We start from the raw sequence: 19,763 nt of genomic DNA on the forward strand, positions 1-19,763 counted from the left end.
ATTCTCATGACAAACATTGTTTTTTCTTTGTTAGCTCTTCATCGATTAGTGATACTAGGGCTGGTCCCCACTCTGGTTTCCGTTTATACTGTCCAACATTTTCTTGCATGTCTAAAACCGCACTTTTTAAGTCATTCAAAATTTGAGGTTCTTTATAAAAATCCATTTGGAACAAATCTTTGATAATACTAAAAAGATAGGTTTTGATGGTGAAGCATATTGGACCATCATACATACTATCGTTTGCATCCAACTTGATCAAGCACTGTCTTTCACTTCTGTAAAAAAGGTCAGAGCCATCGCTATTCAATTGTTCGATGGTTTTGGGTCTAATTATTTCAGATGGCTTACCCTTATTTGAACTAACCACAAAAAAGTGTGGATGTGTTTGGAAGGAAAAGTTTACTCGCATAACTACTTTGCCAGGTTGGAAGACATGGAAAAACTTGTTCATACTCTTTTGTAATCTAGCTTTATATTCAGGGACTGGTCCATGAACTAAAGATATTGGTTTTAAAAATCTTTCCATTGGATCAAAGCCTGCTGCAAATGCGAATACGCCAGCTTGAAAAATATATTCATTATTATATTGACGATTTTCATTAGGGAACAATAATATGTAGTCTTCTTCTATTAAGCGAGCTACACTTAATATTAATAAATGATACTTCACAGATTCAGTCGTGACGAAATACGGCACAATGTAATTATCTTTCTCACAACAGAAATAGTTCAGGAATGACCAGTTTTGGTAATCATCAACAGATGTAAATTTCCAAGGGTTCAATGGATGATATTCACCCAAGATTTTATTATAAAGAACCCCTGGTGTTTCCCCATTATCTTTCAACACCACTTCAAAATAATGCGGAAATTTATTAATTAAGAACCCAACTACATGGTCATACAAACGACAAACCGTATCTTTTGCTTTTGCAAAATCGTTATTTGTCAAATTAACAGTTTCTTGCCTTTTAGCGGTTTCTGGATCTGGGAAAAATATCACATGTAAATAGTTATCTTTAATAATGTCCCATTTCTTCAGAATATTAGTTTTATACGTAGATTCCAAAACTATCCATTCGTTCTTTGGAATGGTTTTAACATTCATGTTTAAGTTGTATTCACCAGGTTTAAAAGGTTTATATGGATATGGTTTGGTAATAGACCAATCGTACTCTGGTTGTTCTTTTTCAATATCATTAAATGTTGTACAATTACTTGATTCCCAACGGTCTTTAAAGGTGCATATCTCGTTTTTGACGCCATCAGCGTTATTATCTAGCTTCTCTTTTGGAAAAACCTTATCATCATTTGCTTTTAATTTATCAAATAAATCCCTTTTCAATAAATACACTAAGAAAAAAAATATTGGCAATGTAGTTTCTTTTTTCAGAAAAGCTAAGAGTGATTCATACATGGCTAGCAGTTTTTTGTATTGTATTATTTTAAGTGTTTTTTTTTTTTTTTTTTTTTTTTTTTTTAAGATTCAAAAGATACAATAAGTAAAAAACATGGCAATTGTTAACTCATATTTATATTTTTGTTTATTCTTATGATTAATGCTTATATATATATATATATGTATATTCCTTTTTTTTTTTTTTTTTTTTTTTAATCAGTTTATCTCGATTATTCCACAGGAAAAAGTTGGGTAAATAGTTATGTGTGCATTTCTATTTAGTTTTCTTTTTTCCTACAGGCTTACAACTGATAAGAACAACAGAGAGATCGTAATATCTATCTTTCGGGGTTTTGCAGAGTTATTATCGGATATAGACCATTAACAAAAATATCTACAACTATTCCATTTCGAACACCAATGTTTTTTTTTTTTTTTTTTTTTCCTTTCCTTTTTGTTTAATTTAGAGTAAAAAATCTCTATTTAAAATATTACTGTTCGTCCAATTTGACAACTCTCTCCACTTAATCCATTTATATTTCATTTCGTACTAATCGCCATTCTGTCTCTTCGGTCTGTTTAAAGATCTGATCATTTTACCCGGATACAAATTACAAATTTCGTGTTTATATATATATTTATATATTTATTTATTTATTTATTTATTTTTTGTTGTTATTTTTTTTTATTCCATGCCTATTTGTAATCAGAAAATACGTAGATCACAATACAGTCTGTTTTTCTTTTTGTTAGGAAATTTTCCAATTAAAAAGAAAAATAAACACAAGTGCAAAAATATTTGTTTTATTTTGTTTTGTTTTACGAAACATCTTGAATTATGTTTTTTTGCACAAAATAGATCATGTTTATATATATATATATATTTTTTTTTTTAACAACTAAATAGTGTTCCATTCATAATTCATATATCATTTTTTTCTTGCTAAAAGAAAGATTAAAGGATAGAATATTAAAATAAGCAACATTAGGAATAATCATTACTGTACCTATAAATTTAACATATAAAAATAAATCAAGAAAAATAAAAAATGAGAGAGATTGTATGTCATTTTTTATAGATATTAGTTCTTTTTACTTTGGTTTGTGTCAGATATGTACATGTGAAAATGAATAGATGAGTCAATTTTGTTATTTAAAAAAATAGTAATGATTTAAGATTGAAACTGAAGTAAAGGAAGTAGTTTTATTTACACTCTTCCTACTACTACTACTATTACTACTACTACTACAAAAAAAAAAAAAAAAAAATAGAACAAAAACAAAAACAAGCATAAACATAGGCGGCTGATTAATGAAAAAGAGGCAGTATTTAGCAGACCTATACACATCCCCATATTAAAGTTTTTATCAATTAAATGAGAAATGTTATTATTACATCCAATCACTTATTGCTTCAGTATCCAATATCTGTTTCTTTTTCTCTACATACATTTTCACAACCTTTATGATAAAAATATATATCATTCTTTACTAATAACTTATTTACTAACTTTCTTCCTGTTGTATTAATTCGATAATAATACTATTATTTTCTTGATTCCTATAAAGATTCATATTTCTGCTGGCCAATGTGGTAATCAAATTGGTGCTGCCTTTTGGGAAACCATTTGTGGTGAACATGGTTTAGATTTTAATGGTCAATATATTGGCACTAATGAACTAGAAAGGAGTGGGTTGCCTGTCTATTTTAATGAAGCTTCCTCAGGCAAATACGTTCCACGTGCAATCAATGTTGATTTGGAACCAGGTACTATCGATACCATCCGTAACAGTAAAATTGGTAATCTATTTAGACCGGACAACTATATTTTTGGCCAATCTTCAGCGGGCAATGTTTGGGCTAAAGGCCACTACACTGAAGGTGCCGAATTAGTTGATTCTGTTATGGATGTTGTTAGACGCGAAGCCGAAGGCTGTGATTCTTTGCAAGGTTTCCAAATTACTCATTCTTTAGGTGGCGGTACTGGATCTGGTATGGGTACCTTGTTAATCTCCAAAATAAAAGAAGAATATCCTGATAGGATGATGGCTACCTTTTCTGTTGTTCCTTCTCCAAAGACATCTGATACTGTGATTGAACCATATAATGCTACTTTATCTGTCCACCAATTAGTGGAATATGTGGATGAAACTTTTTGTATTGATAACGAAGCCCTATATCAAATTTGTCAATCTACGTTAAAACTGGATCAACCCTCTTATGCAGAATTAAACAATTTAGTTTCTTCTGTCATGAGCGGTGTCACCACTTCATTGCGTTACCCAGGTCAATTAAATTCTGATTTGAGGAAGTTGGCCGTAAATTTAGTTCCTTTCCCACGTTTACATTTCTTCATGGTTGGCTATGCCCCATTGACTTCTCTTGGCTCACAATCATTTAGATCCCTATCCGTTCCTGAACTAACCCAGCAGATGTTTGATGCAAAGAACATGATGGCTGCTGCTGATCCACGGAATGGTAGATACCTTACTGCTGCTGCTTTGTTTAGAGGGAATGTTTCTGTTAAGGAAGTTGAGGATGAAATGTTGAAGGTTCAGACCAGAAACTCTTCGTATTTTGTTGAATGGATTCCAAACAATGTTCAAACTGCTGTGTGTTCTGTTGCTCCAAAAGGTTTGGATATGGCGGCAACATTTATTGGTAACTCTACATCTATTCAGGAATTATTTAAGAGAATAGGTAATCAGTTTTCTGTTATGTTCAAGAGAAAGGCTTTTTTGCATTGGTATATCAGTGAGGGGATGGATGAAATGGAATTTACTGAGGCAGAATCCAATATGATTGATCTAGTTAATGAATACCAACAATACCAAGAAGCCACTGTCGACGAAGATGAAGAAATAGAATATCCTGCTGAGGCTGAAGTTACTGAACAACCAATAGCTGAAAATTTTGAATGATTGTCTTTTCTTTTTTGCTTGTTACAACGTTGAAGATACACAATAATACCTAAATAATTTATTGCAAGACATAAAGTTTTTGAAGATAAAGTAAGATAAATATACAAAATATAGTTGGTGTTATCTTTTTGTTTGTTTTAATTTGTGATAATTTTTTTTTTTCTTTTGATTAGTAAACGAATTGTTTTCGTATTTATATAGTTACTTATATATATATATATATATATTATTATTATTATTATTATTTTTTAGTTACCACCATTATTATTATTATTATTATTATGCTCAAAGACAGTTTATTTTTTTTCTTATGTAAATTTGTAATTTGTTAGATTCTATTCACTTTTTTTTATTATTATTATGGATGGAAAAAAAAGAAATGCACAGAAAATCATTTAGAACGAGAGGGTTACACCAATGCCCATTTTCCTTTTTTTTTTTTTTTTCTTTCTTTTTTTCTTTTTTTCTTTTTTTCTTTCTTTTTTTCTCAGCTCTCCTCGCCTCCCATCATGCTTATACATGCATGCAATATATATATATATATATATATATTTTTCATTTTCTTTTTTTCATTTTCTTTTTTCATTTTTTTTTTTCAGTCTTTCTTCTTTTGCATTTATTGTTGGCTTTTAGACTCACAAATCCATTACTGTTACAATACAAGAGTCAAAACAAAACATCCTACTCACCCTCACTCATCCTTCAAAACTGCTTAATGTTGAAGTTTGCAAAGAAATTTGGCCATTCTTATGAAAAGTCATTTTTTCGGGACGTTTTGAGAAGAACATCTTCTCCAAAAAATATCCATACTTCTTTAATTTTAAATACACACTCTACGAAAATTACATTAAAGCCAACTGAATCGGTAACTTCCCTAGATCCGTCAACTTCTGCCCTCGATGTTATTAATTTTACAAAATCCAAAGAGTTAACCACATTTTCACCAGGATTTGAACCTTTTGATCGCACCTACAGGAATAATGATACTGACAATGCCACCAAAGAGGTTATGAATTTATGGCCACTTTTGGAGGCCTGCTTACATTTAGGCTATTTGGATCGTGCATTTTCAATTCTAACTTCTTTATACGCCATCAAAACTCATAGACAATTTTTCATTGACGATTTCAATAAATATTTATTGAAATATAGTGAGATTGGGGGCACTAAAAATGGGCCATGCACTGTTTCGCAATTAGAAAATCATGTTTTTACTACTTTACAAACGAATTTTAGTGGAGTCGATTATAACGATAGAACAGTTTCTGTTTTAATACACCATTCTATTAAAGTAGGTAAAACTGCTGATCCAGAAAAACTGGCCAACAATATTAACAAGTATTTATCCATGGGGTTGAAGGGACAAAAAGAAATTATGAAGAACACTGATATTTTGACTTTGGATGATTACATTATTTTAATCAATGATTTAAAACTGGTCAAAAAAGAAGATCTTCCAACTCATATAAACTTTTTATTCGAAAAGAAATTAGGTAACGAGGGAGATAATGCTTCTAATATGAATGGCTGTATTACTAATGGGGGTGGAATGTTGCAAGAACAGAGACATCACATTGACTTGGACAAAAATGTTGAAACTTTGGATAAAGATGGAATTGAAGAGCTAATTTCTGTTGATACTATTGGTATGAAGGTTGTTAGACAAACTTTGTTGGGTTTGTCTTTGAGCGATAATCAGCTAGAAAGGTTGCAAAAATTCTTAGAGCAAGATATTTTGTCTGCTAATCATAAGTCTTTTAATTTCATGGATATCTATAAATCATTAAAGACAGAAGAGGAAATAAAACAGTTTGATAATTTATTAGAAGAAATCAACCATGAAAGACAGATACAACTAGAAAGACGGGCTACAGATGCGGCTAGAGAACGCTGGAGACACGATTTTGAGGAATCTAAGAAGAGAGGTGAACTAGTCGGCATCAAAAAGAAGTTAAATGTCACGTTGTGGGAATGGTATGAAAAGATGTTACCGTTGGTTGAGGAAGAGGTCAGACGTTGTCAAGAGGTTTTAACAAAGGATAAAAGTTTATTAACCGCTGCTGATGATAAAAGATTACAATATGCTCCATATATGATTTTAGTTGCACCAGAGAAAATGACTGTTATTACGATCTTGGATCTTTTAAAATTAAATTCGACTGGTGGAGTTATTGAAGGTATGAGAACGGCTAGGGCAGTTATATCTGTGGCCAAAAGTGTTGAACTAGAGTTTAGATCAGAAAAATTGTTGAAAAATGAATCTAATCAATTTAAAACTGTCAACAAGAACTCGCCAGAATTTAAAATGCTAGTTAAAAGGGCCAAATTTTCTTTTAGAGATTCTGAGCTTGAAAAATCTAAAATACTATGGCCCCAAGACATTCGCGCCAAAATGGGATCTATTTTAATTTCTATCTTGACTCATGTTGCCACAGTTGGTGTTCAAGGTAGGGATCCTGTTAGTAACAAAATGATTACAGGAGAGGCTCCTGCGTTTTACCACACATATCAATACCACAATGGTAGCAAATTAGGGGTTATTAAGATACATAAGAATCTTGTTAGTCGTTTAAGCGAGGATGATTTAGTGTCTGCAGTGCAACCACAACTATTGCCAATGTTAATTAAACCACGTCCTTGGAAATCCTGGAATAACGGCGGATATTTGTACACACAATCACATTTAATTAGAACCAAAGAGTCCCCGGAACAAATAGCATACTTGAAGGCTGTTAGTGATAATGGGATTATCGATAAAATTTATGAAGGTGTTAATGTCTTGGGGGATACTGCATGGACTGTGAATAAAAGAGTATTTGAAGTAATGTCTAAAGTTTGGAACACTGGTGGAGATTTTTTGAAGATACCGGCTGTGACTACTGAACTACGCTTGTTGCCTCCGTTAGAGAGGGATGCGGACCCAGCAAAGTTGAGGGACTGGAAGTTGCAAAATAAGTTATTGGCCAATGAATTTTCCAAAAATAGGTCTATGAGATGCGATGCCAATTATAAGCTAGAAATTGCGCGTGCCTTTTTGGGAGAAAAGTTTTATTTCCCTCATAACTTGGACTTTAGGGGCCGTGCCTACCCATTATCACCGCATTTCAATCATTTAGGTAATGATATGAGCCGTGGCTTGTTGATATTTTGGAAGGGTAAACGTTTAGGACCACAGGGTCTAAAATGGTTGAAAATTCATTTAGCTAATCTGTTTGGGTTTGATAAAACTCCATTTCAAGATCGTGTCAAGTATGCGGAAGAACATTTGGCTGACATCAAGGATTCAGCAGAACATCCAATTGATGGCAAAGGTTGGTGGAAAGAGGCTGACAAACCATGGCAGGCTTTGGCTACTTGTATAGAATTGAATGAAGCACATAAGTTGAAAAATCCGGAGGATTATGTCTCTCACCAGCCTGTTCACCAAGATGGTACTTGTAATGGGCTACAGCACTATGCTGCATTAGGTGGTGATATAGAAGGTGCTACACAAGTCAACTTAGTTCCAAGTTCCCGTCCTCAAGACGTTTATGCGTATGTTGCGAAATTAGTTGTTCAAAGATTAGAAAAGGCCTCTGCCAAGGGGGATGAGAAAGCCACTGTTTTAAAAGACAAAATAAAAAGAAAGGTTGTCAAACAAACAGTTATGACAAATGTTTATGGTGTTACTTCGATAGGGGCTACCGAGCAAATCAACAAGCAGTTATTACCGGTGTTTCGTGAGAGAGGGGTTTCTTTTGAATATTCTAAATACCTAACCAAACATGTTTTTGCATCCATCCGAAAGTTGTTTAAGAGTGCTCACTTGATTCAGGATTGGTTAGCCACTTGCGCCAAAGTTATTTCTAAATCCATCAGGATTGATGTAGACGAGCGTTCATTAAAGAATGGTACTAAACCGGACTACATGACTAGTGTTATTTGGACAACTCCGTTGGGGTTACCTATAGTTCAACCCTATCGTGATGCCTCCAAAAAACAAGTTTCCACCAACTTGCAGACTGTTTACATCAGCGATCCGTTTCAAGTTAACCCAGTTAATTCCAGAAAACAGAAAGCTGGGTTTCCGCCAAACTTTATTCATTCTTTGGACGCTTCTCATATGTTGTTATCAGCTATAAGGTGTGGTAGAATGGGCTTGTCCTTTGCGGCTGTCCACGATTCATATTGGACGCATGCCTGTGATGTCGATATTATGAACGAATCTCTAAGAGACGAATTTATTAAATTGCATGAGGTTGATTTAATTGAAAGACTAAAGAATGAATTTGATGACAGATATCGTAACTATTTACAAATAATGCAAATACTGAGATCTTCCCCAGCTGGGATTAAGTTGCTAGTATATAGGAAAAAATTGGAAACTAAATTGAATAGACCAGTGACAATTATGGATGAAATTTATCTAGAGAAAAAAAGAAGGGAATATTTAGCTTCTGAAGACAAGGCGTTGGTTGACAAGGGTAAAAACATGGAGACCAGTGTTTCAATTATTTCCCAATACTCTGAAGAGGAGTTGAAATCAATGGAATCAGCTAGTTCTTCAAGTGGTATTATTGCATTAACTCCATTGAAGATTCCGGATATCCCTCCAAAGGGTGATTTTGATGTTAGGGAACTTAAAAACAGCAAATATTTTTTTTCCTAGTTTTTTTTTATTATTATTATGATTCCATCCGAATACATTTATTTTTTATTTGATGGTTATTTGTTTTCCCCAGACTATTAAATTATTTAGTTTTTAGGGAATAATGTTTGTTATATTATATGTACCACATTTTTTATTTTTATTTTTATTATGAGTTCCTTTCTTTTTCCATTCAACATATTTTGTGTAAACTGGAGGTTCTATTCGTGTATATAGTCCATAGTTTAAGATACTTTTTTTTTTTTTTTTTTTTTAAATCAGTATAGTTTTCAAAATATTTTTAATTATAGATCACACCCGTTTTTGTAATATGATAATATTTGAATCAAACATCATAGTATACAAGAAAATAGAAGTATAACATAATTTTATAGATTTATCAATTGCTATGAATATATATATTTTTATGGAAAAAAAAAAAAAAAAAAAAAAAAAAAAAAAAAAAGTCTTTGTAAAATCACTTATATTATTTTTCCTTGTTTTTCAAAATTTTCAATTAGTGGCAACAAAGGAAACATTTCTCTTCTATCAATTAAATTAAACTCTTTACAGAAACTGATAAAGTGTGCAAAGAAAGAATTCCAGTGGGCTTCTAGTGATACGTGTACGATTTTGTCGAAATGGTGATGATATATATGCGCAAAAATTCTAAAAAGCTGAATCATTATCCTTTGAACATCACGTGCAAAATTATTTGGGAATAAAATCCCGTTTTTTGTTGGGAACAAGTTTTTATCATTGATCTTGTTATTGATCCAAGTTAAAGCCAAATCTATATATTGACTTGCTGGTAGTGACACTTGTCTATTATTAGCATCCAGCCATAGGTAATCTGTATGTGGACCTGCGTTCATTGTTGGATAAGCTTCGGGTGTAACATACTCAGCTATTACACCATAAAACTGATTTAGATTAGTATAGAATTCAAATACGTTTAAAGCTACCCATTCCTTCAAGTCTACATATTTAGGTAACTGTACAATAGTTTTAAAAGAACCTTTAACTAACGAAGTCCTTACAAATGGTTCACTTAAAAACATAATCTGTTGGGTTTGGACGGGTGAATTGTTATTGCTTGTTTGCAGTCTTGAATCATTCGTAGTTTGCGCTCTTGAATCATTTGAAGTTTGAAAGAATTTTTTACCGGTTGTATGTTTTTTCATAGATAGTTTGGAATTTGAACCATGTGCAGTTAAATATGGTGAACTTGGTACAGAAGGTTTGCTATACGCAGCACCTTGCATCGCAGATGGTTGCGTTAGACCAATGTTATTATTATTATTATTATTGGTAGTAGTAGTAGTAGTAGTATTATTATTATTATTACTATTATTCACACCATTATTATTATTTAAATTTGAAGTATTAGGCTGCGATTGCTTTGCCTTTTTATTATTTCTACCAAATGCTCTAAACCAATTAATTCGTGCTTAATTTTAACTTATATGAGAATAAAGATGACAATATTCCAGATTCAATAAATTAAAAAAAAAAAAAAAAAAAAAAAAAAACGAAAACAAACGTTAGTATATGTATTCTTCAGAATTGATATTACTGGTTAATTTAGAATTAATTTTAGCAACTGATAGTGGTACTAAAATGTACATGTGCTAACAGGCAAAGTAAAAAAAAACATACCTAAAGGATGAAAAAAAGGACATTTAAATTTAAATTGATAATTGTGTTTTTCCGACTATTATTTTGTCGATTTAGTTGATATGTTTAACTATGCAATTTTTTTTTTTTAAAAAAAGATAAGTTTCCAGATAACTGGTGATAGATCAAAACAGATGTTATAAATAAATGGTAAAACTTTGTTCCACTTCTATTTCTGTTATAATTATATATATATAATTATATATTTTAAAATAGAAAGAAAAAAAAAAAAAAAAATTGAAAATTCTAAATCAAACGAGTGTAATTCTATACGACCATATCCGGGTAACAACCTACGGCTTGATCCATCGTATAAAATTGCCGTTTGTTTCTCCTCCAATTTATAAAAATAATTAATTTTATTTGATCTTTCAATTATACTTAACATAAATTAAATCTTTTTGATTAAAAATGCAAATCACAACAAGTACTCACTTTTTTTTGTACAGTCTGTAGAAAAATCTCATGTTTTCAATCTTTAAAGGGTAGTCTAGCTCCTCATTGCACCTATACCAAATGCTGTCATTTTCATCAACCAGCTCCCAATCACCGTCTGTTTTTCTCTTACCCAGCAATAACGTATCTATCAAAAATTGTAATGGAAACTTTTTACTACCAACCGTGATATGTGAATAACTACCAGCACTCTCTGCAATCAATAAATATGCATTTTTATGACATTCAGCGTTCAATTTCTGGAAAAATCGAATACTCCCAGCTTTATCTTCATTGAAAAGTTCATTGGTTGTAAATAAAAGAGTAATCAGGTCCATTTTGTTTAACCCTAATTCTGAAATGTTTAGAATATCTCGATTTTCAAATTCAACTTTAAAATCACTACTGAAATCACGCAACCAATTTTTATTTATTTCCTTGGTTAAAGTATTTACCACACTAGACCAGTCTGCAATATCTACCAGTTTTAAATTTATGGAGGAAGATGTAGATTTATTATCCTTTGTTTTATAATATTTACTATTAAAATCTCTTGATAGCGTAAAAATGGATGCAATTGCTACCAACTCACCACCTGCGCCACCACCAATACATAATATATTATTAGTATTTTTGTTATTATCATTAATATCCAAACACTCTATTCCTTCCTCCAAACTTTCTCCATTTTCTTTCATTCCAAAGCCTTTTAAAATATTGCAAATGGGTTTAATAAAGGAGAATAAAGAAGAATACGAAATGCCCCTGCTCGGACTCCACCTACAACAATAAGCAATCCTCTTTATTTCAGAGTCAAAGGCTGATAGATACTCTCTTTCGTACAAATAACCTTTAATGGCCTGAATAGTCTCTTTTAAATCTTCTAGATCAGATTCATATAATTCATGCTTGAAAGATATCTTAAATAGATCAATAATTTCTTGTGGTGATAATGCATCTTTGGCATTAATTGGTAACACTTTGAGTGTTGACATTTCAAAATTGTTGTTATTATTTTATTTTACAAAATGCCTAATGTCATTACTTCGATACCTAATAATGATAAATTCCAATTTTTAAAAAAAAAGTACAGTGAAGAAAATGTATTTTTAAAAAAAAAAAAAAAAAAAAAAAAAAAAAAAATTTTTTAATTTTCAAAACTTATAAATTTATACATCGAGGTGGGTTTTCTGCAATTTTTTTCTTGCCAACGACAAAAATGACTAGCTTAAACAATGTTCTTTTAGGCATAATGACAGTCTCATTGTTAACAGTTTAGACATATATATATATATATAATTTTTAATATTTTTTGATTTGTTAACACAAAAGCAATCTATAACATTTAGGCAAGGATAAATATTGGTACAATGTAATACAACGGTCGCATAGCAATGCTGAACAAATAATCAAACTAACCCATCAACAGAATTATCCATATTATGTAATACGCCCATTAACATAAATGATAAACCCAGGAATCTTTAACTCCAATAGCCAAAACCTCGCATATAAGTTATATATGACTTGACTAAAAAAATGATATACTAACTAAGATAAGAACGAAAATAGTTAAATATGTGACGTGCAAATATCAACTGGAGAAAATCTGACACTTGCATAAGCATTTACTCAACCAAGGCATCGCTAAAAATCAATCTAGCATTTTAAACATATTCACAGCAGTACTGTTTAAATAAAAAGGATATTTTTAACCAATCTTCTAGAAACATATATATTAAAATTTTGTTATTAAAACGAAATTACAAACCTAAAATGTACAGAATGATTAAAAAAAAATACTTAGAATTTATCCGGCATTAAATTAAAAGACACTACAACAGCATATCTTTATATAAGGTAATTTAAACCATTTATTCTTCGTCTTCATCATCTTCTGGAGTGACTTGGTAGAAAGACAATTTGTAAGTGTTAGTCTTGGTGGAGACAAATCTAATCCAATCTCTCAATTGGTTTTTCTTCAAGTACTTCTTGGTTAAGTATTTTAAGTACTTACCAGAGAATTTGGTAGAAGAAACAACAGTAACAACAGAACCATTTTCTTCAACAGCAACGGCATTACCCAAATTACCAGTTTGACCATCAACCTTAATGTGATCGATCAAGTATTTAGCATAAGCAGATGGGTCAAAAACACCATTTTCAGTTGGGGAGGAAACATCAACAGTAAAGGTTTTGACAACTTTTTGTTTTCTAGCAGTCTGAGTATAATTGTTTGTCTTGCTTTATCTTTCTAATTATTTTTTTTTTTTAGAAACAAAACAATACCATAAAAGTTAGTAAGTCGAAACATATTAAAAAACAACTTTTAAATATTATTAAAAGCCTACTGCTATTAACAATCACATACACACAGAAATTTCACAAATCTCTGTAACGGTGAATATTTAACAAACAGAATAGCCTTAAAGCTCTAAAGTAGCATATCATACACAAACTTTTGTTTGTCATATTATATTCCGGCTTATTTCTTCGCACCTCAGTCTATTTTTTTTCTTATCTGTTGCTTAATGTTAATTACCAATAGGACATATTAATAATATTTCAACTTGTGTGATTCATTACAACCTGTACCACTAATTACCGACCAAATCTCGAATAGATTCTTTTAACATACGTTTGGAGCCATTTTGGATAGTAAATAATTTAGTGCTTGATGTCCTTTTTTGAATTTTTTACTGAAAAATGTACTGAATAATGTTTATAAGGATACAATCTTAAACTAGCATAAATAAACAAAATTTATTTTAGATTACGAATACGGTGTTAAATTTATACAATTCAAGACTTTGAAAAAAAAAAAAAAAAAAAAAAAGGAAAGAAAAAAAAAAAAAAAAATGAAAAAAAAAAAATGAAAAAAAGAAAAGAAAATAATTATCAGTTAAACTTTTTTAATAATTTTTTGACAAAAAAAATAATTTTATTATAAAAGGTACGGTTTCAATGTCATATTCAATTTTAATATAACAACCTAAAATAGGGCATATATTTCTTTTTTTTTTTTTTTTTTTTGTCGTTTGTATCTTTTTTTTCTTTTTTTTTTTTTTTGGCTTGTTTTTTAAAGGTAAACTACATCTTTGTTTATGTCTAAATTTAATTGTAATCATGTTTTGGGTTATCTTTAGGCATTTAACAAAAAAAAAAAAAGATCTCTTTTTGCAAAACCTTTTCTTCTCCTTTTTTTTTTCTTTTGTTTTTCTTTTTGCCCTTTCCCTTCCTCTTTCCTTTTCTTCCTTTCTTTCTGATTTTGGCTTCTTTTTCATAGGAAGTTTTAATAATGAACGTAAATCACTAAATAATATCAAAAGCAGTACCATGACGGGCATTGTAATTGAGAAAAAGAATACTAATAGTTTAATGGATACAAAAGATAATGACAACTTTAACGTAGATTCAGCAGTCTTGAAAGATGATAAAGGGAAGGAGAAACACGAAAACCAGAATATAAAAAATTCAGATGATACAGATAAAGAAGCTAAAAAAAATGTAGATAGTAGCAATAATAAAATCAATATTTTGCCAGAAGAAAAAGATGTCGATACAGTGGACCTTACAACCAAAAAAGATCAGGAAATATGTAGCAACAAAGATAATGTGTTCAAGGAAAACTTGGAGCCGGCAAGTGTGATTAGTGATGATAATAAAATCCTTAGTGATGATGACAGTGACCTTGGTTGGCAGGAAATGCCTGCAGTTGCTTCCCACAATGTTTATAATGAACATGGTGATTTAGAATTACATAAACAGTCAATGCTTTCGTTAGAAGAAGTAGATGAAGAGGACAAAGATAAAAACAAAAGTACATTTGGTTATACCAAAGTTGATGACGAAAAACAAGCCCAAAGATCACAAAAAACTAACAAGAAAATTGATTTTTTATTTAGCTCTAGAACCAGATCAACGATTACATCACAACCTTCATTGAGTAATGGGTCAAAACAAGTTTCTGAGGAAGAACGCACTTACTACCAAGACGACGACGACGACCACGACGACGACGATGATGATGATGAACATGGCCTAACGCATGAAGAAATGACTGCCGAACATCAATTAAGTAGCATGAAGAGTTTATTGTCTGATAGAGAGAAAATAGCGTATGTTGGTTCTATTAATGTTTTAATTCATCATTTTTGTACACAACTAGCAGAAAGATGTTTAGGCTCAAATATTTTGAAGAAGAAAAAACTAGCCAAAAGACTGCATTATATCCAAAAAAACACAGGTTATTGGCAGATAGATATTATGAATAGGTTATATCATCATCTAGATTTGTCTTCTGAAGAGGTTAAAATGATTGAAAATTTAACCTCGCATGGTGTTGAATTAGACGACTTATGCAAGTCGATAAAAGTTTCAAGAACAGTATCAAATCCGTTCGAAGAAAAGGAATTTGAACTAGATGACACAACTCTTGATCACATCGATCAACAGAAAGAGAAAGAACACATGCAAAATTCTGGAAAGGATCAAATAGACACTGCTATGGAAAGAAATTTATATTCTAAAAACGAAAAAAAGAGTAGTAATATAATTGAAAATAATAAAGATAGAAGTAATAATACTAATACCACTAATCGGGACCGAGTTGAACTCGGGAATGACACGCCAGAACGTTTCAAGGATTCTGCTGTTGATAATGACCTTTCTTCTGGCGATAAATTGGAAAAGCCAGATATTAAAAACAACGTTGACGTTGACGTTAACGTTGACTACGATCCCTCAAAACACATCCCTCATAAAATTATTTCTCCAGAAGAGGTAAAAGAACAGAGTGACTTAGATATAGACGTTGCTTGGACAATTATTTGCGATTTTTTTTTGCTACTACTATCAAAATCCAGTTATGATGCAAGATCAAGAACTATTTTGATAACTTTTGCCAAGCATCTAAACATAACTAGAGATGAAATTAATCATTTTGAAAAAAGAGTTACGGAAGCCTTGGAAATGGAACAGTCTGCTGATGATCAGGTTTGGGTCGAAGAGCAACACATGACCAAAAGAAAAACTTTGATAAAAAAAAAGAAGCTTATGTATATAGGCTTGGCAACTATTGGTGGGTCTTTAGTGTTAGGACTGAGTGGTGGTCTTTTAGCGCCCGTTATTGGTGCGGGTGTTGCTGCCGGGTTGTCTACGATTGGTATAACTGGTGCTACAGGGTTTTTGACTGGGGCTGGTGGTACAGCTATTGTTGCAGTTACAAGCACAGCGATTGGTGCTAATATAGGCCATGCTTCCATGAAGAGGCGGATGGGTAGTGTTAAAACCTTTGAATTTAAACCATTGCATAATAATAGAAGAATAAACCTGATTATTAGTGTTTCTGGATGGATGATTGGTACTGAAGATGATGTTAGATTACCCTTTTCCACTGTGGATCCTGTAGAGGGTGATTTGTATTCTTTATATTGGGAACCAGAGATGTTGCGTTCTACTGGTCAAACCATCAACATTTTAGCAAGTGAAATTATTACACAAACAATTCAACAAATTTTGGGTGCCACCATTTTAACTGCGTTTATGGCTGCTATTCAATGGCCTATGGCTTTATCCAAGTTGGGTTATATTATTGATAATCCATGGAATGTTTCTTTGGATAGAGCTTGGAATGCCGGTTTGATTTTGGCGGACACTATTTTATCAAAAAATTTGGGGGATAGACCTATTACATTAATCGGATTTTCCCTAGGATCAAGAGTTATTTATTCCTGTTTGATTGAGTTATGTAAGCGAGGAGCTGTTGGGTTGGTCGAGAATGTTATTATATTTGGCTCGCCGATTGTATATAATAGGGATGATTGGGCCATGGCACGTTCAGTGGTTAGCGGTAGATTCGTAAACGGCTATTCCAATAAAGACTGGGTTTTGGGCTATTTATTTAGAGCTACAAGTGGTGGTATGAAAACGGTTGCTGGTTTGTCACCCATTGAAAGCATAGAGGGAATAGAGAATTTTGACTGCACTGAGTGGGTAGAGGGCCATATGGCGTATCGTAAGAACATACCCAAACTTTTAAAACAATTGGGTATCTCTGTTCTAAGTGAAGAATTTGTGGAAATAGATGACTCTCCAGATCCGGAAAACTTGAAGAAACAAAGAGAATTGATCCATGATTTAGATGAAGCTCAAAAAAAATTGGCTAAGAAAGGATCACCTAACAAGAATACTTGGTTACCCAAATGGTTTAAACCTAAGAAACAAAAATGGCAAGAAATGGTGGAAGAAAGTGCTATTCATGCCCCTGTTGCGCAATCAGTATTAGAATCGCCTGGATTGAAAGATCCTTCACTCGTTGATACAAAAGCATTGGTCAGTGAATTAAATAAAATTAGAATTGGTGCCGGTCTAGAAGAAACAAATGTAACGCAAATATTGGAGCCTGTTAAAGATGGTGATAGAAATGAAGTACCGATAAACAATGGTTTAAATTTCCAATTGTTGTCTGCTGGGCATACTGTACTTCCAAAAGATGATGACGAATTTAGAGGTAAGGGGAAACCTGATGTTCAATTTAGTGATAATTTTTAAGAAATTAAAAAAAATTAGAATTTTTACCCTTTTATTTTTTATTTTTTTTTTTTTTTTTTTTTTTTTTTAAATATTCCCAAAGATTAGAAAACAATATTGTTGCAACTTTTCTATGTGTGTTGAAAAAAAAATAAAATAAAATAAAATAAAATAAAATAAAATAAAATAAAATAAAATATTAAAACACAAATATTAAATAGCATATAAACAGTTTTATACAGCTTATAAGAAAACTTCAGCATTTAATTCAACAAAAGAACTGGCATATGGAATATCAAAGTTGTTCATAACTTCTGGGTGTAAAACACCTAAATTACCGATTTTGATGGGTTCTGCACCTTCCTTATGTCTGAATATAACTTTAGCACCTCTGCCAGGTAGATAAGTGTCCACAGTAGTATCCTCTTCAATCCAGTAGCCTCTACCAGGGGAAGCTTTACCAAAATCAGCAATCCATGGTGTTCTGAATGTTTGCATTATTTTAGCTAACAAACCTTGAATTATTTCAAAGCCAGCTGTTTTACCAACATAGACAGCAGCCCAATGACGTTCATTGAATGCTCTTCTTTCCAGTTTTTCATTTTTGAAAACAACATCACCAGATTCAAAAACTTTAATGGGCAAGGCATGCTTTCTATTTTCTTTAACAGTCTTTAAAATACCCGGTAATAAAGAAGTTCTGACGACTTGGTATTCTAAAGTTTTTGGGTTAGCCAACTTAACAACTTTAGTGTTATCGTCCTTCAATCTTAAAAATTTAAAATTTTCATCGTGCGAACATAAAGTCAATGGCATAACTTCTAACCAGGAAGCCTGCGAAGAAGCAATCCTGAAAATATCAGAAACTCTGTTAATCGGTAAAGGAGAGGCAACAAAGCTGGAATTAGACAGTTTGCTTTCTTTTGGCAAGTTGTTATAACCGTAGCCAATAGCAGCATCTTCCATTATATCACATGGATGTAAAATATCTGGTCTAGTGATTGGAATGGAAACGTCAATAGTATTTTCATCAATTTTAGATGGCGTGCCGTGAAGAGACATTTTTTTTAAACACTTACAAATCTCCTCAGCAGATAAATCCAAACCTAGACAACTATTGATGTATTTTTTAGAAACTTTCATGTATCTGGGAGTAAAGTCTGGAGTGATACGGGATTCATTGTTATGTTCGGAAACAACTTCAACGGGTTCAACTGTAAAGGGGTCTTTACAATAACGAGAAAACATAGCGACTATTTGGTTTAAAACAATGGCAGCTTTAGTTCTGTCAGTGGCAGTAATTTCGATAAAGACATTACGGGAATCTAAAGTAATTTTGGAGTGTTCAGAATTGATTAATGGTGGCAAAGAACAAACTGTACCTTCGCTGTCGGTAATGACTGGATAAACTGGAGAATCTTGAATGATATGGGTGAAACGGCCAATATTATTTTTTTGTTCTGGAGAATTATAAAAATCAACAATTTCGCGACCTGTCATCTCTTTTGTCTGATTCAATGGAACAAACTTAAAAGAATCTGGATCTAAAGCCTTGTAATAAAATGGACCCTTGATACTATCTAAGTCGTGTGTACCCATTGCAACTAAAGATCTGTTTCTACAAATATTGGAATGTAATTTATCTTGCAAAGCAATAAATGATTCATATGATTTCTTATCAAACTTGATGTTTCTTAAAACTGCTGCAGCTGCAAAAGGTCTAATTGCCTCGGTCGACTTATCAATGATCAATTTAGTTGTTGGCTTGGATAATTTATATTCTGGAGTTGTAGCTTTACCTAAAAATTCATTTAAGGATTGAGCAATACCTTCAATACATAGTAAATCATAACGATTGGCACCAATGTCAATCTTGTACTCTGGCTCAGTGCCATTTTTTAGAGCTTCCTCAGTTGTGTCGTCATCTAGTTCGATACCAAATTCAAAACATAATTCATCAAAGTCTTTGGTTTCGTAATGCTTGCCCAATAAGTCATATAATTGGTTTTTGTAAACGGACACGGTAGGCATTTTGATATTATTTTTATTTTGTGGTTCTTGTTATTGTTTTTATTTAAAATCTTTATACTTTTAGAGGTAACAAGGTAAAAGAAAATTAAAAAGAAAGAAAGACAAAAAAAGATAAAAAATGTACAGTCATACATGATC

General features: G+C 31.8%; 8 protein-coding genes across 8 annotated transcripts; 3 read left to right on the plus strand and 5 right to left on the minus strand.

Annotated features, from left to right (window-relative positions):
* Positions 1–4: 4 nt before the first annotated feature.
* SCDLUD_000642 (heme-dependent oxidative N-demethylase family protein) lies at positions 5–1,420 on the minus strand (the record flags this gene model as incomplete). The annotated part of the gene is made up of 1 exon (XM_046076692.1): positions 5–1,420. The coding sequence occupies one exon, from the start codon at positions 1,418–1,420 to the stop codon at positions 5–7; it is 1,416 nt and encodes a 471-aa protein (XP_045936960.1).
* A 1,031-nt stretch (positions 1,421–2,451) lies between these two features.
* Positions 2,452–4,324, plus strand: TUB2 (beta-tubulin; the record flags this gene model as incomplete). The annotated part of the gene is made up of 2 exons (XM_046078365.1): positions 2,452–2,463; positions 2,972–4,324. The coding sequence occupies 2 exons, from the start codon at positions 2,452–2,454 to the stop codon at positions 4,322–4,324; spliced, it is 1,365 nt and encodes a 454-aa protein (XP_045936961.1).
* Positions 4,325–5,039: 715 nt separating this feature from the next.
* On the plus strand, positions 5,040–8,972 carry RPO41 (DNA-directed RNA polymerase; the record flags this gene model as incomplete). The annotated part of the gene is made up of 1 exon (XM_046078364.1): positions 5,040–8,972. One exon carries the CDS (start codon positions 5,040–5,042, stop codon positions 8,970–8,972), a length of 3,933 nt encoding a protein of 1,310 aa, XP_045936962.1.
* Positions 8,973–9,433: 461 nt separating this feature from the next.
* MOB2 (Mob2p) lies at positions 9,434–10,633 on the minus strand (the record flags this gene model as incomplete). Its single annotated transcript, XM_046078363.1, has 2 exons — positions 9,434–10,382; positions 10,611–10,633. 2 exons carry the CDS (start codon positions 10,631–10,633, stop codon positions 9,434–9,436), a joined length of 972 nt encoding a protein of 323 aa, XP_045936963.1.
* A 426-nt stretch (positions 10,634–11,059) lies between these two features.
* Positions 11,060–12,058, minus strand: BMT6 (25S rRNA (uracil2843-N3)-methyltransferase; the record flags this gene model as incomplete). The annotated part of the gene is made up of 1 exon (XM_046078362.1): positions 11,060–12,058. The coding sequence occupies one exon, from the start codon at positions 12,056–12,058 to the stop codon at positions 11,060–11,062; it is 999 nt and encodes a 332-aa protein (XP_045936964.1).
* Positions 12,059–12,937: 879 nt separating this feature from the next.
* SCDLUD_000647 (60S ribosomal protein eL22) lies at positions 12,938–13,303 on the minus strand (the record flags this gene model as incomplete). The annotated part of the gene is made up of 1 exon (XM_046078361.1): positions 12,938–13,303. A coding segment is annotated over one exon (366 nt), but the record flags the coding sequence as incomplete, so codon positions are not given.
* A 1,096-nt stretch (positions 13,304–14,399) lies between these two features.
* MIL1 (Mil1p) lies at positions 14,400–17,615 on the plus strand (the record flags this gene model as incomplete). Its single annotated transcript, XM_046078360.1, has 1 exon — positions 14,400–17,615. One exon carries the CDS (start codon positions 14,400–14,402, stop codon positions 17,613–17,615), a length of 3,216 nt encoding a protein of 1,071 aa, XP_045936966.1.
* Positions 17,616–17,837: 222 nt separating this feature from the next.
* Positions 17,838–19,625, minus strand: FRS1 (phenylalanine--tRNA ligase subunit beta; the record flags this gene model as incomplete). Its single annotated transcript, XM_046078359.1, has 1 exon — positions 17,838–19,625. The coding sequence occupies one exon, from the start codon at positions 19,623–19,625 to the stop codon at positions 17,838–17,840; it is 1,788 nt and encodes a 595-aa protein (XP_045936967.1).
* Between the last annotated feature and the right edge of the window lie 138 nt (positions 19,626–19,763).

This window comes from Saccharomycodes ludwigii, chromosome I (genome assembly GCF_020623625.1).
Source record: "Saccharomycodes ludwigii strain NBRC 1722 chromosome I, whole genome shotgun sequence".
NCBI lineage: Eukaryota > Fungi > Ascomycota > Saccharomycetes > Saccharomycodales > Saccharomycodaceae > Saccharomycodes > Saccharomycodes ludwigii.